Consider the following 18,905-nt stretch of genomic DNA (forward strand, 5'->3'; position numbering starts at 1 on the left):
GAGATGGCCAAAGGAAATGGAACAGTTCACGTTGCAATTTGCTCAGCTCTAAACGTGTAAGACATTTGCAGAAAAATGGATGGAACTGGAGATTATTGGGTTACACGAAATAAGCCAGACTCAGCAAAATGTCACCTTTCCTCCGAAAGCCTAGTTTTTATTCTGTTGTTATTGGGGTGATGACTGTTTTATATAAACATAGGAAGGAGACCATGAGAGGGAAGGAAGATGCTTTAGAGTGTGGTGTGTATCTGAGCATCCGGGAACTGATGAAGTATGTGGATTCCAGAGCCCTGAAGAGACCCTCAGGTTGGGGGAGGGGCAGTCTACATTTTTGTTAGGTTCATGAGGTGATTTATTGGCTATATTCAGTAACTATAAAGTTTTCATTCTATTAAAGGAATTAAAACAATGTGATCATGGAATGTTTTAATAATGGACTTTATTGAAACAGCAAAAAATAACGTTAATGGTTTGTGGATTATTTAAAACAAAATTGAAATAAAAAAGTATTTACAAATCAATGTCATTTACATGTCTGTGTGCAAGCTTCCAGTGAGAAATACATAGAACAACATAAACGAGTTATTTGCAATACTAACCAATGTCTTCTCATAGCTAGACTGTTGAAGGTACTGCCTGGCCCTAGGTTGGGTCAGAGCTGTGTTTGCTAGCAAAGGCTCAGTTATAATGTAAAGCAAAGACTGGACAGCTTGAGCCAAACATGCCTAACTGGATACTAGGTTCTGGGGTCACATGTCATATGGATATTGTTCTAGTGTTGGCAACAACAGCCCTACGTGTGCACAGCCATCCCACCACACAGCAGACAGCAAGACAAAAGAAATGTCTCTTTATTTTGCAACGGTGACAAGCACTAATCAGAGGAAGAAACTGGTGTGTTGGACCTGTATTTGTGTGGCTGTTGAATATAGTCATTCCTCCATGGCACCTTCCAGGAAATGGTTACAGGAGCTATGCTGCTACCATGGGAGTTCAGGCCTCACCTAGAAATAGTGTTGTGTACAGTGGATATTTTTGCATGTCTTGCCCTGTTAATACTTTAAAGAATAACAAGATAAATCTATAGGTTTGGTGCAGACTTTTTTTTCCCTGCATATCATTTTTCTGAAGTTGGTTGAATCTTAATGTGGAACCTATAGACATGCTTTGAGGCCAACACAGAACCAAGTTTTTATTCCTGGAACATTTTAAGGTTATAGCTAAATTATACCCAATACCGAGGCTCTGTTACTTTAGCATGACAGGAATGTGAGACGGTTCTCTTGAGCCAGACAATCAAGAGTTCAAAGGTTAGTATGTGGAAATAAGTTGTTTAGATACAGCTTTGTGAATGGGGGCATTATATGTGAAAGAAATCAGTGTATGAAATGTACTTTTTTTCTATTCTGAGGTAGTCATGTACTAAGGAAGAAGACAGGAGTCTACTGAACAGGGTCCTGTCACCTGAACACCAAGTCTAGAGCTTTTTGCAATCGTGTTTTACTTCAGTAAGCTGGAGAGCAGGAAACCTGTCAAGATTCTCCTGTCCCATTTGTACATCTTACCTGTTAGGTTCAGTATAAACACCAAGAGAGTTGTTTTTACTTTATCAGTGACTACAAATTCTCATTCAAAGTCTACTTTGTAACCTTTCCACCAAATGTGACAAGTCTATACAGTAAAAGTAATAAATCTCTTGTGGCATTAACCAAAGCATCTGATCCAGTCACTTTACCCTTAAAATATTAAGCATGAGGTTAAGTTTACAAAGGTATTTTCTCACTGCAAGCCAAAATCCTAGGACCACAGCCACTTTGAACAGTCCTGGCACCATACTGGTAGGGTCTGTGAAATGGCTAAGGCATACCCTACGTCAAGGTCAAGGGTACTGTGTTAAAGGTGAGCCTGGAACAAATAAGGTCAGCATGCTCCATGATCCTATTATTTCTAAGGAAGTGTGCAGAGCAAATGGCAAATTGCATAGTTCTGGTCTTTAGTCTGTCAGCCTATAGTGACGTTCATAAGTCAGCACCGTAGGTAATGAACACTCCTGGAATCAAGGGCCAGAGCATGCAGTGTTGGCATGGAACCAGCTACATCCTCAAAAGTGCCTGTAGTGTATGAAGTGGGTTGGTGCTAGTTGGTGTTTACTGCTCACCTTGGCCTAAAAGGATCATTGAGGTTAGGCTGTTGTTCTCCCTCAGGGGAGGTAATACGAGGCTCCCTGGAACTGCCATTTGCCTTTTGTACCCTGAACAGTGCGCTGGCATAGCTGGATTTGTGGCAAGCCTGTCCTTGTCTCCACACATGGGTGAAGCCAGCTGGGACACATAAATCAAGCTACTTTCTTCAGTTGGGCTTTCAACCAGGGACTTAATGTAGTCTTTGTCTAATACAGGTAGTAACTTGTCAGGTGGGGCCAATAGTCCAAGTTGACGTGGTGTGTCTTTTAGGGGTCCCGGAACAAGGCCATGAGAATCAGAATCAAAAGCCGACTGATCATACGTAAGATTCTCAAAAAAGAAGGAGGTGGGGCCAGAGGAGCCTTTCTCTGTTGGCGTAGTGGGTGCATCTTCAGTGTGTGGTTTCCCAGAGCTTACACACTGTGTCTTGCTGCCTTCCACCTTGTTTATAACTTCAAGGACATCTGGAATGCAGTCTTTGATGCTCATTATTAAGTGAGGGTTCTTCTGCAAAGAAATCAAACATACGGAGGATAAAGGCTTATGTGGGTGTATCCAGGTGTATCGTGTATCATGGACTCCCAAAGCTTCCCCTTCCTTCCTGGCCACATGTGAACTTGAAAGTGGTGACAAAAGCCAGATGGTTCACCAGGACAGAACGGATGTTTCCATCTTAGGAGTTTGTGTCTGACTCTCAGTCGGATTAAGCCTTCCTCTCTTACCACTGACTTTTCTGGTAGCCCCTGATGAGTAAGGTGCATAAGTAAGCCCACAGGTTTGTTTGGTCTGTGACATCAAAACCGCAACCTCACTCAGGCTAGGCAAGTGTTCTGCCACTGAGCTGTACCCTAGTCTATCCAATCACCGGTTGCATGGCTGTGTTTATGCTTCTAATTTATTATCTTTTCCTGAAGAGGTATAAGAAAGCTTGATTAATAGAGCCCCAAATCAAAATTAGTCATCCCCCCCACACACACACACACACTTTGGGTTTTTTGAGAGTCTCACTATGTAGCCTGGAAGGCTTAGAGCTAACTATATAGACCAGACTGGCCCCAGACTCACAGAGAGCCACTTGCCCTTTTCATCCCAAAGGTAGCCATTGCAAGCACGTGCCACCATGCCAGGCTTAGTCCTTCACAGGTGTGTAACACACACAACATCCCCACATTTACCTTGGATTTTATCACTGACAGGATGCTGCTCCGGTATGGATTTGGAATGTCAGGGTAGCACTTCTCCTTCACCCTAGAAGAATGGTGACAGTAAGATTGAATGCACAACTCAGTTCAACAGTTAGGAGGGAGAGCTCTGAAGTATCCTCTGTGAAGCAAGCTCAACTCTTCCTTGCTTTAATTAGCTCACAGAATGCAGGAAGATAATTACAGCACCATATTATTGCAGGCAACCCCTGGCTCATTCTGCATGAGGGAAGCATGTAGAATGCTGCCAAGCACAGGGTGGCATAAATACTAGCTATGGCTATGGAGCAACTTTTGAAATGGATCTTCCTTTCCCCGTTTACTGAGCCATAAGGCAAAATGAGCTAAATTACATTTGCTCACCTACATTTCTTTTCCTTTCCGTCATTCATTCCTCATATTATTCCATAGCATTTCTGCCATGCACTTTGTTTCTAACTTGAAAAAAAGGCTTCCTCTCCACTTACCACTGGCTTTTCCAGTAGCACACAACGATGAGGAGAGAGACACAGAGAGTCATGGGTAATATGATCTGCAGCAGCATGTAGGCTAAAGGAGAAAAAAAAAAAAAGAAAGTAATCTTTTTCACATACGAATTGGCCTCCTTAAAGGAATGAAAGTTTATGAGGGTGAAGAATTTTTCCCTCTTTATTGCTCCCCATATATATCCAAGACTCAATATGAGTTTTTAATAAATTTAAAACTGAGAAATCACGTCTTACAAAAATAAGTCTTATTATTAGATGGGACTTGTAGGGAAAATTCAATCTGAGTTCTGCCTGACTAGACAGAGGAAAGAACAACTAAGCCAGGTGTGATGGTGCATACCTGTAACACTCCTAACACAGCAGGGAGAGCAGAGTCGACAGGAGCTCTACGCCATCTGCTACCGCGTAGGGAACTCAAGGCTGTGTGAAACAGCAGCCAGTGCAGGGAGCTCCTGGCCGCTTACCAGGCTTCCCGACCTTTCTGCCTCATGATCTTTACTTACCAAGCTAGTCGTTGTTCAAAGAAAAAGGGACCATAATGAGCAAAATTCAAAACAATCTGTGATTTTGTCATTGGAATGTTTGGTATTTTTGTTCATTTTTTTTCTTTTTTCTTTTTAAAAATTTTTTATTATTAATTTATTCTCAATGGTTATCCCATCCCTCGTGTCCTCCCATTCTTCCCTCCCTCCCCTTTTCCCCTTATTCCCCTCCCCTATGACTGTTCCTGAGGGGGATTACCTCCCCCTGTATATGCTCATAGGGTATCAAGTCTCTTCTCGGTAACCTGCTGTCCTTCCTCTGAGTGCCACCAGGTCTCCCCCTCCAGGGGACATGGTCAAATGTGAGGCACCAGAGTACCTGAGAAAGTCATATCCCACTCTCCACTCAACTGTGGAGAATGTTCTGACCATTGGCTAGATCTGGGTAGGGGTTTAAAGTTTACCACCTGTATTGTCCTTGGCTGGTGCCTTAGTTTGAGCGGGACCCCTAGGCCCAAATCTGCCTATCATAATGTTCTACTTGTAGGTATCATTTTTTATTGTTTTATCATAGCAGTCTGCTTCTAGCAAATGCAAGTATTTCTCATCCCCACCTAACAAGGGCTGAGGTGCCGCTAACAGAGTCCTATAACATTCTATTTAAAAATGGACACAGTGTCTATCAGGGAAGTTGTAAATAATTGAAGTATTGTCTTATTAATAACAGTATAATTAATAAGGATAAGGTCATAAGGTTTACCACAAAGATTAATGAAATCTTGAAAATATAAAGTTACCATTTTGTGTGATGTGTATGGACATGTGCTCACAGAAAACAAGTAAGTTCAAAAGGTGGAAGAAAAATAATATAGAAATGAATTTAAAACGTATTCTAGAGTTAGTCATCATAAGGCGTGCCTGCAAATCCAGCACTGCAGAGGTAGAGGTAGGGGGGTCATGAGTTCAAGTTTACCCTCAGCCATGTACCCTCGCCTACATGACACCTTATTCCCCGCCCCCCCAAAAATCACTTTCCCATCTAATGAAATTACTTCAAAGTGAGAAGAGTGCTCAAATAATGTAAACCATTGGCTCAAATATTAATCTGATTTGAATTCTGGACATAGGCTTGAAAACATCAGTCTCTCAGGCAGTCACTACTACCTGCAGCCGCAGCTCTATGTGTCTGTGACACCAGTTAGGGTAATCCAGGACCAGTGTCCTAACCAGTGTGACCGTCACATCCCACCATCTCAGATTTCTGTGACTAGATGCCATGTTGAGGAAACTGAGATCTTCCATCTTGGACCTAATTCTTTTTCAAAGATAGATGTCTTCAAGGTCTCTTCAGCCTGGCCCTTTGGCGAATTCTTTAATGTAAATCAACCCCCCCCCACACACACACAATACACACACTTGTAAAATGCTGTAAATCCTAGTGTCGATTCTGGTGCAGCAAAACAGGGCTTAGACGTGCCTCCAGCAAGATTCCCCTTAGTCTTTTAGGGACCGCTCAAAGCTGAACCTTGATACCACACCAAAAGACAATTTCAGGATGAACCAGCTCTGCTCCTGGTCCCACCCTCCCTTCTTCTTCCCCCCTTCCCTCTCCCCTACTCCTCAAAAAAGGGGAGCCCCACCATCACCACCAACCCACCCAAGAACAGTGTGGGAGGAGAGAAATGAAGGTGGAGATCAGAGTGGGGGGGCCGGTGTTGGAAGACAGAGGGCTTATTATAGGTTTTAAGAATTAGAATTAAAAGAAAGAAAGTAAGAGGCACTCAAGAACGTGGGTGTGGGTGTCGCTAAGGAGAACCATGCCAAGGCATTCTCCCCTGTATCCTCTATCCAGATTACACTTTTCTGCAGAGCATACATGGCTTCCTCCCAAGGGCTGCGGGAGTTTGTGGTAGAAATACAGTTCCTTCCTCCTTTCCTTGTCTCTCTCTCAAGCCAAGTACACTGTAAAAAGACATCTCTTTACCTGATCTTTTCCCCAGTAGACGCCACAATCACAGAGCTGAAATTATAACTGCATGTTGCCAGGCCCTCTCTATCCTCAGAGGCCCTAGCAGAGCAGAAAGCCTCCCGTCAGCCCAGGAAACTGAGGCAGAAGGCTACCCACCACCATCCAGAGCAGGCTGGAGAGAGAAGCCGGTAGCACTTCTCATGTCAGCTCTACAACATGCTGTGATTTTCAGGTCACCCTGAGACTGGCTCCCACAGACAGGCCTCTAGGGTCAGGGAGAAAGATCAGAAGAAGGTTCTAGATCAGTGGGTCAGCCTACTGCCTCTCGTACCTGGCGTCAGGAACAGGGTTCTGAATAACATTTATGTGTGATGGAGAGAAAACAGGGCTGGGGAGACAAAGTTATAGAAACGCCCTGATACAGACAAAGCTCAAGAAGTTAACCTTGCGGAAACCATTTGATTTGGAGACACTCACAGTGTTCATCTGAAGTCGTGACCTTTGTGAATGTTTCATTGGGTCCTTGGCCGACCCTGGTATATGGAGTGACGAAAAACTCATAAAGGGTTTCTGGCCGAAGGTTTTTCACAGCAAATGTCTTTTTCTCTGGGTTGTTGATGTCATATTTACAGAGCACTGATTTATCTGTAATTGAAAAGAAATATTATCATCAAGAAAATCATATTCAGAGTGTGGCAGAGGGCCTGTGTGTGGCCAGTTAGTTGAGGGTTTTGCCTAGCATGCACAGGCAGGCCATGGATTTAATCCCCAAGGCAACACACACTGGACATGGTGGCCCATCCTTGTAATCCCAGAGGGAAGAACGGAAGTTCAAGGTCATCTTCAGTTATGTGGTGAGTGCAAGCCAGCCTAGGGTCCATGGAACCCTGACTTATTAAGAAAAAGAAAGTGGGTGGAGTGCTGGGAGTTGTATGGAGGAGTGGTGGAACATGGAAGGACCCAGAGGGGTCAGGAGCCCCACAAGGAGACCATCAAGACCAGAGAATCTGGACCCAGGGGGCCTGCACAAACTGATGCACCAACCAAGGACAATGCATGCAGTGAACCTAGACCCCCTGTTCAGATGCAGCTGATGGGCAGCTCATTCTCCATGTGTGTGGGGAGCGGGGACCATCTCTGATGTGAGCTCTGGTGCCTGCGATTTGATCACTGCTCATTGGCAGGGTAGCCTCTGGGCACACAGAGAAAGGTCTCCTCATGAGTCCTGATAGACTGTGATCAGACTATGGGGGAGGATGTCTCCCCCTGCCCCCGTCAGAAGTCTAGGGGAGGGGAAGAGGGCAGAAGAGGGAGGCAAGGTGGGGATGGGAAGATAAGAGGGAGGGGATAACAATTGGCATGTCATGTTAGAAAATTCAAGAAATAAAGAAAGGAAAAAGAGAGAAAGAAAATAGCGTGGCGGAAACCTTGTAGGAGAGCTAGGCATGGATAGCCTGGCTGTCTCGCTACCATCTGCCTTTTTAAGCCAACCCCAAATCAAATTATACTTTCGCTAATTTTCAAGGTGTGCCACAATAAAGAAAATATCCCCTAAGCAGGGAATGGCAATAATACAGGCACAGCTCTGCCAGCTGTTGGAAGCGCGCTCAGGGCAAGTCAAGTACACTGGTGCCAGAGATGCGGCTTGCAGACAGACTTCTCACTCATAGTATGTGCAAGGCCATGGGGTTGGTCCTTAGCACCACAAACATATAAGTAAGTCAAAATTTAAAACATAATAATGTTTGGAAACGTTTTTTGTTTGTGTGTGTGTGTGTGTGTGTGTGTGTGTGTGTGTGTGTGTGTGTGTGTGTGTGTTTTAATTGAGGGTCTGGAAAAGCAAGCAGGCTTTCTAAGTGGAAAGATTTCTTTAGGGGCTGATGGTCAGGCCTGCCATTATTTTTGAAGTGAGTTAAAATACCTCTCCCTCTACTCATACCCCTTTTAGTTTTGCCTATTGATTCTAAAATGTAGGAAGAGCATCAGCCTGATCCCCAGCCTGTCCCTGTCACATAAACAGCCTTTTCTGTGCTTTCTCCTGACTCTGGGGATGGGATGGACTCAGCATGGCTTTTATCACTTTCCAAATGGTCTAAGTGGACACGTGGATGAGTAAGCATCACCTGAAAGAAGGGTCCTTTCTGCTTTCTGGTGGCACTGCATCTCCTTGGATTTCAAATACACATAGTACCCTTCTATGAAAGCCGACTGGGAGTCACTGTCGTAATTCTGCCAGCTCAAGAAGAAGGAGTTGGAGGTCAAGTTTATAATGTCCACTTCTGGGTTCTTCACATCAGCTAAGAGAGGAAGATGGGATGAGAACAAGCCACGATCTGGGAACGGTCTCAGAACATTATGCAAACTAAACACAGACCACAGGCAGCTCTGCACACCAAGAGCTTGTGCCAGGAAGGAACCTTCTTTCTTTGCTTGCATAATGTGTACCAAAACACAGTTATGAGAGCGGGAAGGAGCTGAGCAATTATCTCATTCAAACTTTTCATACATGAAAACGTAAATCCCTAGAGAGATCAAATAATTTGCAGAAAAGTCATAGGAAGAAAAGTTAAAAAATAAAAGGCCTATCTTAGACTTGATTCTGCCCTTGAAGTCTCAATAATATTTTCTGAACCAGAGAACCTACAGACATGAAGATGAAGGAACATGAGAGGGGATTTGAAGCTTCCATTTCCCAGTTCCAGGCATGTTATCAGACACTCTGGGAATGCACTCAGTCCCCTCCTGTGCCTGACTCACACACACCCACACTTATACACAGTGTCTGCACACTGAGACACGTTCACTCAACATGACATACTGGATCAGCTTCCCCAAAGGAAGAGGTTAGAGTCGGACTGGGGAGACAGCCAGGAGCCCACCCCCTTTCAGAGACCGGGATGCCAAACACTGCAGTAGGAAGAGTGGACATTCCATTCTGGTGGGTAGGATAGGGGTAAATGCTTACAGGAGGAGATTTCCCAACAATTCTAAAACAAATGATAAGCGTAGTTCAGAAGCTGAAGCCCTTTGACCCAAGAATTCTACTTCTAGGATTCAATTAAGAAAAAAAAAAAAAACCGGGCTGGAGAGATGGCTCCGTGGTTAAGAGCGCCACCTGCTCTTCCAGAGGTCCTGAGTTCAATTCCCAGCAACCACATGGTGGCTCACAACCACCTATAATGTGATCTGATGCCCTCTTCTGCAGATAAAGCGCTCATATGCAATAAATAAAATAAATAAATCTTAAAAAAAAAAAAAAAAAGAAAAAGAAAAAAGTCATTGTAGGCATGAGCTGATAGTCCACTTGGTAAAGTGCTTGCCTTTTAAGCACGAGAGCCTGAGTTTGATCTTCAGAACATATGCAATAATCTGAGAATCATCAGTGGTGTTTGCTTGAAAGCATAGTCTGAAAGGCAGACTGAAAAAAATCATGGTATATGACACCCGAAGAACGATCTCTGGCCTCCACATGCACCTTCACTTACACACACACGATTATGGATATAGATAAAAAAAGACAGCCAAACTGAAAGTAATTCAGACTGGACACAAGAGAGTGGAGAGCAAAGGAGAAGTTGGAGCTACACAGTACTTGAAGAGAAATTTTAGCTTCTAAGTCCTTGCAGTCATTTAAATTGTCCAACAATGGGTGGTTTGGCAGTTATGGAAGTAGCCCTGTGGTCAAATAATATTTAGTGACATTGATCAAGAAAGAGGTTAACAAACTTTGTGGAGTAAGATCTCCTTTTTATTTAAAAGTGTGTATCAGTATAGAGACATAGGTATCAGTGTACAATAAGAACTAACTGGATATTGCCTTTTTGGGTGTTCAATGATTTCATTCTTTTTTTGTGTGTGTGGAGTCATCTCTTTTAACGAAGATGTTTCGTTTATATGATTTAAAAGCTTCATGCAATTCCTAAAATAAATGGGACCAGAAAAATAAGTATGGCAATGAACTCTTACGAAACACGGAGCTATGAGTACACAGATGGCCAGCCCAGCACAAGTCTTCATGAGGCACACCAAAGGCCTTCCACTTACCCAGTTCCTGGATGTATCCTGTTTGTTTCCCTAGCAACTGAGCAGTCTGCTGCGTAGACATTTCAAAAATCTTAAAGTTGTAGCGGACTCCCACTTTAAAATCCTCTAGAGAAGAGAAGAGACAGAATGACATCATATGAGTTGAAAAGGATGGATCATGAGTGAGTACTCTCCTAATACTGTCTTTCTCAAGATCGTTCCATTTTTTCCCCTCTCCTACCTCTCTCCTTCCACAAGGCCTCAGAACCTTCCATGTTGTGAACATAGTGCTGTCTCCTAAGTCTACAGAGACTGCCATGTGCTCTGGAGCCAGGATCCTCTGCCTGCTGTCTTCTACATACATATAACAAGGCACCGAATCAAGCCAGACTCCCATGCTACTCCAACACTGCTTTTAACATGGATCGTGCTTACAGTATTTGCCCTTCTCACTCCCATTATAACTCGGGGGCTTGAATGTCTGTCTTCCCTTCCTTTCTTCCTCTTCCACCTGCAGCCCTGCAGCCTGCCTGCAGAGCCCTCAGGCACCGAGTCCTTCAGGGGCTTCCATCAGTTTCTGGATTTAGAGGATTCCCACAAGAGTCCTTCAGCCTAGTAGATGGTGACTGTACCTCCTTCAGCCACTGACATGAGCTCCTTTGACTTTCCTAAAACCACGGACATCTTCAAGTTGTAGATTCAGTGGGGGAGGGGAATGTTCATGCCTACAAGGTTATTGGAACTGAAAGCTGATTTTCTTGTTTCCATCAAGTCTATGCCCTAAATGTCCCAAGTGTGCACTGTTCTCTGCATCTGTAAAGGCTTCTGCAAGCAGTTTCCAATGTCCCACTAATTTAGAGGGAGGGATGTTGGCTCTGTTTCATAACAATTAAACTTTATTATACAACCCAACTAGTTTACACAAGAGGGGGAAAAGGTTAAAGGGAAAAAAGAGTGAACCTTCCGGTATCCGCTCCACGGGACAGGTCCCTAGGTGTCTCTGGCCTGTGGGCTGGTCCAGCCTGTTTGCTGATCCTCTTCCCGATCCACGTGTGCTCAAGCCTGGTCTGAACCTGCTGCCCCTCTCATCCTCCCCTCCTGCCTATCCTCGCATGCAAGGGCCGATCTCCTCCTCCCATTGAGGGTCGATTAAAAACCTAAGAGTCCAGGTAGAGTCCCCCAGACTGCTTCCTGAATTCCAGGCCCAGGATGGCTCCACCCGGTCTATCTCAAGGTTAATCTCAGGGAGTATCCATGGTGTGTCCAAGGTCAAAACCCACCAAGACTGCTTTCACCTCCGACAAGGTTTACAATCCTTCCCACAGGGGGAAAACGTATTACAATCTGCACTATGGGCCTACATTTACATATTCTGCTGTAGTAGATTTTAAGCTCTAAGGTCAGAATCCACACTCATGGAATCGGATTTCCAAGCAACCAAGTTGAATTTGTCATTTCAAAATTGTTAGCCTCTCACAAAGGACCTGTAGCTCAGAACTGAAGTCTAAGTTGACATCGCTGCAAAGGGGGATATGCATAGATGAGTGTTGCAAGTTCTCACCTGAGGTGATGATGGTGCTTGTGGTATTGGGGCCTAGCTTCTTCCACTGCAAATGACAGTACTGGGGCTGAGACTGTGGACACCAGTCCACAACATAGCCTACAGCATCTCCAGATATGGGCTCCCAAGAAATATGGAATCCATCCTTTGTACCGTTGATTCTTTTCTCATGGACCTCTTCTGTGCAGAAACAAATAGAATAATATTTCTGATTCAGCTCATTTTATTTCTTTCACAACTTCCAAAGAAGAAAATAAACCAACACTTGCACTGTTTGTCTATACTTTTGGGTTAAAATGTCTCTCAGCTACTTCTGTGCCTAAAGCCTTGGCCCCAGTGATGATTGCTCTGGGATTCACCACCACACCTTGCTAGGATGGTATTTACTCAAATGAATTTTAGATAACCTTTAAGTGTGCGGAAGCATCCAGGGACAGAGTGTGCTGTCCCACTGCACTGTCACATTGCAACCTGCTGATACTTCCAGCTCTGGAAGAGTGCCTAACAGCACATGGCTGCCTCAAGTTATGGTTTATTTGTCAGTCACTACTTGGAAATATCGTCAATGGTTTTCTCAAGAATGGAAGGCAAACTGATCAATGCGGACTCACCAGTTCCAGAATCATTAGTGAGGACAATCACGGACTCGGGCGATGTACCCACACTGTTGTTGGCTGTGATGTGAATCTTGTAAGGACCCAGGTCAAGGTTCAGTTTTATGCAAATGGATGGTTCTTGGCCAGAGTGGTGTTCTGACTTAGTTAGCCTGTCTTGATTTTCTACAACTATATTGTAGAATATGATTTTGCCATTGGCCTGTGATTTTAATAGCGGCTAAAAAAAAAAAAAAAAAAAAAAAAAAAAAAAAAAAAAAAAAAAAAGACAATCCTTTCAAAATGAGTTTTACTGTGAAATTACTTTTTCATTTCTTCCATACTCTTAGTTGCCCAATCCACATATACGTAAGAACATATCTACTCAATGTACATACACACAACTATGTGCACACACATACTAGCACATTCACACATACACACATATAAACATATTAAGACACACATATGTCTAGATATGTGCATGTTCACAACGCAAGCACATATGCCTAGAATCCTGCATTTCAATCTAACTAAAGGAAGCAGACACAAAAATCACTTAGAGATTATATTAAAGATTTAATAGTGTAGCTGGGTGTGGTGGCACACACTTGTAATTCTAGCACTCTGAGAGGGAGAGGCAAGTGGATCATTGTGAGTTCAAGGCTAGCTTGCTCTATAAAGTGAGTCTAGGTGGCTGGAGAGATGGCACTGGCTGCTCTTCCAAAGGTACTGAGTTCAATTTCCAGCAACCACATGGTGGCTCACAACCATCTATAATGTGATCTGATGCCCTCTTTTGGCATGCAGGTGTACATGCAGGCAGGGCACTTTATACATAGTAGTAAATAAATAAATCTTTAAAAAACAAAACAACAAAAAACAAAGTGAGTCTAGGACAGCCAAGGCTACACAGAGAAACCCTGCCTTAAAACAAAACACAAAAAACAGAAAAAGATTTAAAGCCTATTTAGAGAGCAAAGTCTAAGTCAAAAGTCAAGAGGAATATAGACTCTCAGCTCTGGAGAAAATAAAATTTGGAAGGCAGCTGAGAAAAGATCCAAGAGTGGGACCAGCACCCAGAAGACCATTTTAGATGATCCTGGGTCCTGGCCTCCTCCTACCCAGTCTTGTCTCACCCTGACCTCTGCTACCTAGCCCACACTCCCTCTTCTGGAAGATGCTGAGGGTCACAGAGAAGTCCTTGCCTTCACAGTTCCAGATCGGCATCTATCTGTGCTTTCTGAAGTCTGCTTTTCCTGGGACAGGCTGTGTCCTTCTCTGTGTAGCCCAAGATCTCAGATCAAGCAGCAGATGCCCCTTCAGGGTGTGGACACAATCCAGACATAGGCTTAGCAGAGCTATATATATACAAAAACTTGGAAGACTGTGCCAAACTTGAGGGGAGACTGTGACCATGGGCCAACCATCTCCTATGACCATGGTTTAGTTGGAGACACTGAGAATTCTCACAGCCTTGAGAACAAAGCTGGCCTTCCAGATTGTCACACAGGGTAACAGGCCATGTGGGAGGATAATGCTGATTATCTATTATAATTTAATAGCTTGATTCAAAACATTTGTATTTACATATTTATAACTTAGAAGTAGGGTATATGACTCTAGATGTAGTTCCTAGTAGTCAGCCTTCCAAAAGTTACGGTGGGCCTCAGTAGAACATACAGAAAAGGTTCTACCAGTCAGAATTAACCATCAGCCATCAGCTGGGCACGGGGAAGTTGTGGCCCAAGCATAAGGACATGGGTATGGAATGGTTCCGTCTACCTGTAACTGGCCCTGTAAGACTGTCACCACCATACCTCATGACTGAGGAGTACGCTGCTATTCAGACTGACCCCACCATTCCTCCTGACTGAGGAGTACACTGCTATTCAGACTGACACCACCCCTCCCCCTGACTGAGGAGTACACTGCTATTCAGGCTGACACCACCACTTCTTCTGACTGAGGAGTACGCTGCTATTCAGACTGACCCCACCATTCCTCTTGACTGAGGAGTACACCGCTATTCGGATTGACACCACCACTCCTCCTGACTGAGGAGCACACTGCTATTCAGACTGCCACATCCATTCCTCCTGACTGAAGAGGACACTGATATTCAGACTGCCAACACCACTCCTTCTGACTGAGGGATATACTGCTATTCAGACTGACACCACCATTCGTCCTGACTGAGGAGTACACTGCTATTCAGACTGACACCACCACTCCTCCTGACTGAGGAGTACACTGCTATTCAGACTGACACCACCATTCCTCCTGACTGAGGAGTACACTGCTATTCAGACTGATGACACCACCATTCCTCCTGACTGAGGAGTACACTGCTATTCAGACTGATGACACCACCATTCCTCCTGACTGAGGAGTACACTGCTATTCACACTGACACCACCATTCCTCCTGACTGAGGAGTACACTGCTATTCAGACTGACACCACCATTCCTCCTGACTGAGGAGTACACTGCTATTCAGACTGACACCACCATTCCTCCTGACTGAGGAGTACACTGCTATTCAGACTGACACCACCATTCCTCCTGACTGAGGAGTACACTGCTATTCAGGCTGACACCACTATTCCTCCTGACTGAGGAGTACACTGCTATTCAGACTGATACCACCATTCCTCCTGACTGAGGAGTACACTGCTATTCAGACTGAAGACACCACCCTTCCTCCTGAATGAGTAGTACACTGCTATTCAAACTGACACCACCATTCCTCCTGACTGAGGCATACAATGCAATTCAGACTGACACCACCATTCCTCTGACTGAGGAGTACACTGATATTCATTCAGACTGACACCACCATTTCTCCTGACTGAGGAGTACAATGCAATTCAGACTGACACCACCATTTCTCCTGACTGAGGAGCACACTGATATTCAGACTGACACCACCATTTCTCCTGACTGAGGAGTACACTGCTATTCAGACTGACACCACCATTCCTCCTGACTGAGGAGTACACTGCTATTCAGACTGATGACACCACCATTCCTCCTGACTGAGGAGTACACTGCTATATAGGCTGACTATGCCACCATTCCTCCTGACTGAGGAGTACACTTTTATTCACACTGACACCACCATTCCTCCTGACTGAGGAGGACACTGCTATTCAGACTGACACCACCCTTCCTCCTGACTGAGGAGTACACTGCTATTCAGACTGACACCACCATTCCCTTGACTGAGGAGGACACTGCTATTCAGGCTGACAACACCACCATTCCTCCTGACTGGGGAGGACACTGCTATTCAGGCTGACAACACCACCATTCCTCCTGACTGGGGAGGACACTGCTATTCAGGCTCACACCACCATTCCTCCTGACTGGGGAGGACACTGCTATTCAGGCTGACACCACCATTCCTCCTGACTGAGGAGGACACTGCTATTCCGGCTGACACCACCATTTCTTCTGACTGAGGAGTACACTACTATTCAGAAGCAGCAAGTGACACCTTCTGAAGCGGCTTCCCTTACCTTCCAGAAGAAGGTCACAAAATGACTTCCGTTCTGTGACCACACTTGTCTCCACACATCAGGAGCCTCTGAGGGGGCTGAAAATAACCAAAGAAAAGTCTGCAAGTCATATATGTGTGGGAAGCGGTCCCTAATCCCCATGTTCTCCTAAGCCAGTGGTTCTCAACCCTCCTAACGCTGCAACCCTTTAATACAGCACCTCACATTGTGGTGACCTCTCCAACAACAAAATTATTTCATTGTTACTTCATAAGCTGTAACTTTGCTACTCTTAGAATCATAAATATCTGATATGCAGGATATCTGATATGTGACTTCTGTGCGGTCATGACCCCCAGGTTGAGAACTGCTATTCTAAGCCATGGTGATTGCCTGTGCTCCTTGGGGCCTGCTAGCCAACCCTCTCACTTTCTATCCACTTCTATCCACGGGTCCATGGCTCACTAGACACTCATAGTGCTGGCATGACATATTTTTTTTGTTTCTTTTTTAAAAAATATTTATTATGTATACATTTTTTTGCCTGCATGTACCACTGCATGCCAGAAGAGGGCACCAGATCTCATTATAGATGGTTGTGAGCCACCATGTGGTTGCTGGGAATTGAACTCAGAACCTTGGGAAGGACAGGTGGTACCCTTAACCTCTGATCCATCTCTCCAGCCCCATGAAATATTTTCACTGTCTATATTCAGTGTACATGATAACACAATACATTAAGAACATTCCCATATAAATTTATAGTAGGGACTTTAATAATGAGGATCAAATGCCCCTGAACACACTATTAAACTCAAAACCTACTAGTCAGTCCAGGAGGCTCTGGAGGCCACTAAAGAACTTTTATTTATCAGAACAATTCTAAGAGGAGTTAGGTCAGTTTTGGGGCAGCAAGGCTAGGCTGGAGCTACTCTAACCTAGGCCTTTGGGCAGCAAGCCCAGGGCCCTTCCTGCTTTTTATGATTTCCTCTGGCTGACCCCTCACTGGAGTCATAACCTGGAAAAAGTTCTTTGTCCCCTCTACTTCCTGATCCTGTCAGCTGTCTCCTCTGGGCACACGGTGGACCTGCAGCCTGCTTCCCAAGTCATGGTACCATAAACTGCTTCCAAGAGTCCAGTTTATGGTGGAAGAAGGCATCACAGCATCTGGGCCTTGGCTCATCTGACTTTGAAAACTAGCTTTGGGCTTTGGGCCTGAGTCGTAGGGCAAGCTCGAGAAGCACTGAATGAAGAGTGAAAAGTGAAATAAAAGCCCAGAAAGCAACCTGGTTAAATATCCCAGTCTTTCCTCTCTGACCTTTGTTCAGAAATTTATCTAAACTGAGCATTGATTTTCATTGCATCTGTGCTCACTCCATTGACATACTAGAAGGAAAAAAAATCACTCTCTTTCCAAGTCTGTCTATCTACCATCTATCTATCTATCTATCTATCTATCTATCTATCTATCTATCATCTATGTATCTATCATCTATGTACCTACCTTCAATCTATCATCTACCTATCTATCAATTTGTCATCTATGTATTTATCTACCTTTCATCTATCATCTATCATCTATATTCACCTTTAATCTATCATCTATCAATCTATCTGTATTTTTCTTTCTTTTTTTAAAAAGATTTATTATTATATATACAGTGTTCTGCCTACATATACACCTGCACACCAGAAGAGAGCACCAGATCTCATTATAGATGGTTGTGAACCACCACGTCTTTGCTTGGAATTGCACTCAGAGCCTTTGGAAAAGCAGTGCTCTTAACCTCTGAGATGTATCTCTAGCCCCTGTCTGTATTTTTTCAGTGCTAGGAACTGAACCCATGTCATTGAATCCCCAGGCAGCTGAACCAGTCTATTAACCCAAGACCACTCTGAGTACCTTCCTTTAAAATGATTTGGAGGCAAATCTGATGCATATAGAACCGTAGGTAAAATGTATAGGAGGATAATTAGGCGCCATGTCCATTCCAACTATTTTACATGCATTTGCTCACTTGCTCTCCTACAGTGCTGTCCTCCTTAAGGACTCCATACTCTCAAAAATGGAAATGAAGCTCAGAGAGACTAAGTTAGTTGCTCAAAGCATGCAGAAGGGAGAATGAAGTCGCTGACACTCCTGATTGACAGGTTCTCAGCCATGAAATTGTTGGTCACTTTTCAGGCTTGCGTTGCAGGCCTAAGTTCAACAAAATGTTCACAAGCATGCTTCTGTGATAAAATAATAATAATAATAATAATAATAATAATAATAATAATAATAATAATAATAATAATACCACCAATGGGACTTATTTTACACTTCTGAAAATGTATTTTTCATTGTTGCCTTTTACTTTTTAAAATGGATGGAAGTGTTACTAACATGGGTATTTAGATTTTAGTTTTCATTTTGCTTGATCCTTTCATAATACTGTGTATTCTACATAGAACCAAATTTTCCATCTTTTTCTACAGTCATATTTTGACACGAGTGGAAGAACAGAACAATTGTCAAAACAGAAAACACAGGCCTCCCAGCTTCCGGTGAGGCGCTTCCGGGGAGGCGCATCTGCTGAGAGCACAGCTGGTATCCTCTTCTCTTGTTCATGGAGGCTCACAGGGGTGGCTTCACTGTACAGTGAGGCCTCAGGGTTCAACTCACACTCAAATGCATTCTCAAAAAGTCTCCACAGTCGACCTGTGAGTGTGCTAAAATTCAATCTCAGCTGAGTCAGGAAGTCAGACTATAGCTACTCTCGTTGGACTTTGACTTTTTCACGGAAAGACGTCTTTAAAACTAACACGGACATGTTACATCAACAGTCACACATTCATACAATTTAACAAAGTGAGGCTGCTTCACCGTTTTATACCTTCCTGTCTTTTTTGGTTTTTGAT

At 43.9% G+C, this 18,905-nt stretch overlaps 1 protein-coding gene across 1 annotated transcript in view; it reads right to left on the reverse strand.

Annotated features, from left to right (window-relative positions):
• Nucleotides 1–1,922: 1,922 nt before the first annotated feature.
• The window catches only part of Osmr (oncostatin M receptor), a 45,301-nt gene continuing 28,318 nt past the window's right edge, over nt 1,923–18,905 (reverse strand). Inside the window, exons 9-17 of the mRNA XM_051150930.1 lie at nt 16,026–16,102; nt 12,523–12,745; nt 11,912–12,091; nt 10,372–10,476; nt 8,451–8,624; nt 6,805–6,972; nt 3,856–3,937; nt 3,362–3,434; nt 1,923–2,693 (exon numbers count right to left, since the gene is read on the reverse strand). Coding sequence (XP_051006887.1) covers nt 2,151–2,693; nt 3,362–3,434; nt 3,856–3,937; nt 6,805–6,972; nt 8,451–8,624; nt 10,372–10,476; nt 11,912–12,091; nt 12,523–12,745; nt 16,026–16,102 — 1,625 coding nt within the window. The 3' untranslated portion in view covers nt 1,923–2,150. The remainder of the gene's footprint in view (nt 2,694–3,361; nt 3,435–3,855; nt 3,938–6,804; nt 6,973–8,450; nt 8,625–10,371; nt 10,477–11,911; nt 12,092–12,522; nt 12,746–16,025; nt 16,103–18,905) is intronic.

This window comes from Acomys russatus, chromosome 9, assembly GCF_903995435.1.
Source record: "Acomys russatus chromosome 9, mAcoRus1.1, whole genome shotgun sequence".
In the NCBI taxonomy this organism is placed as follows: domain Eukaryota; kingdom Metazoa; phylum Chordata; class Mammalia; order Rodentia; family Muridae; genus Acomys; species Acomys russatus.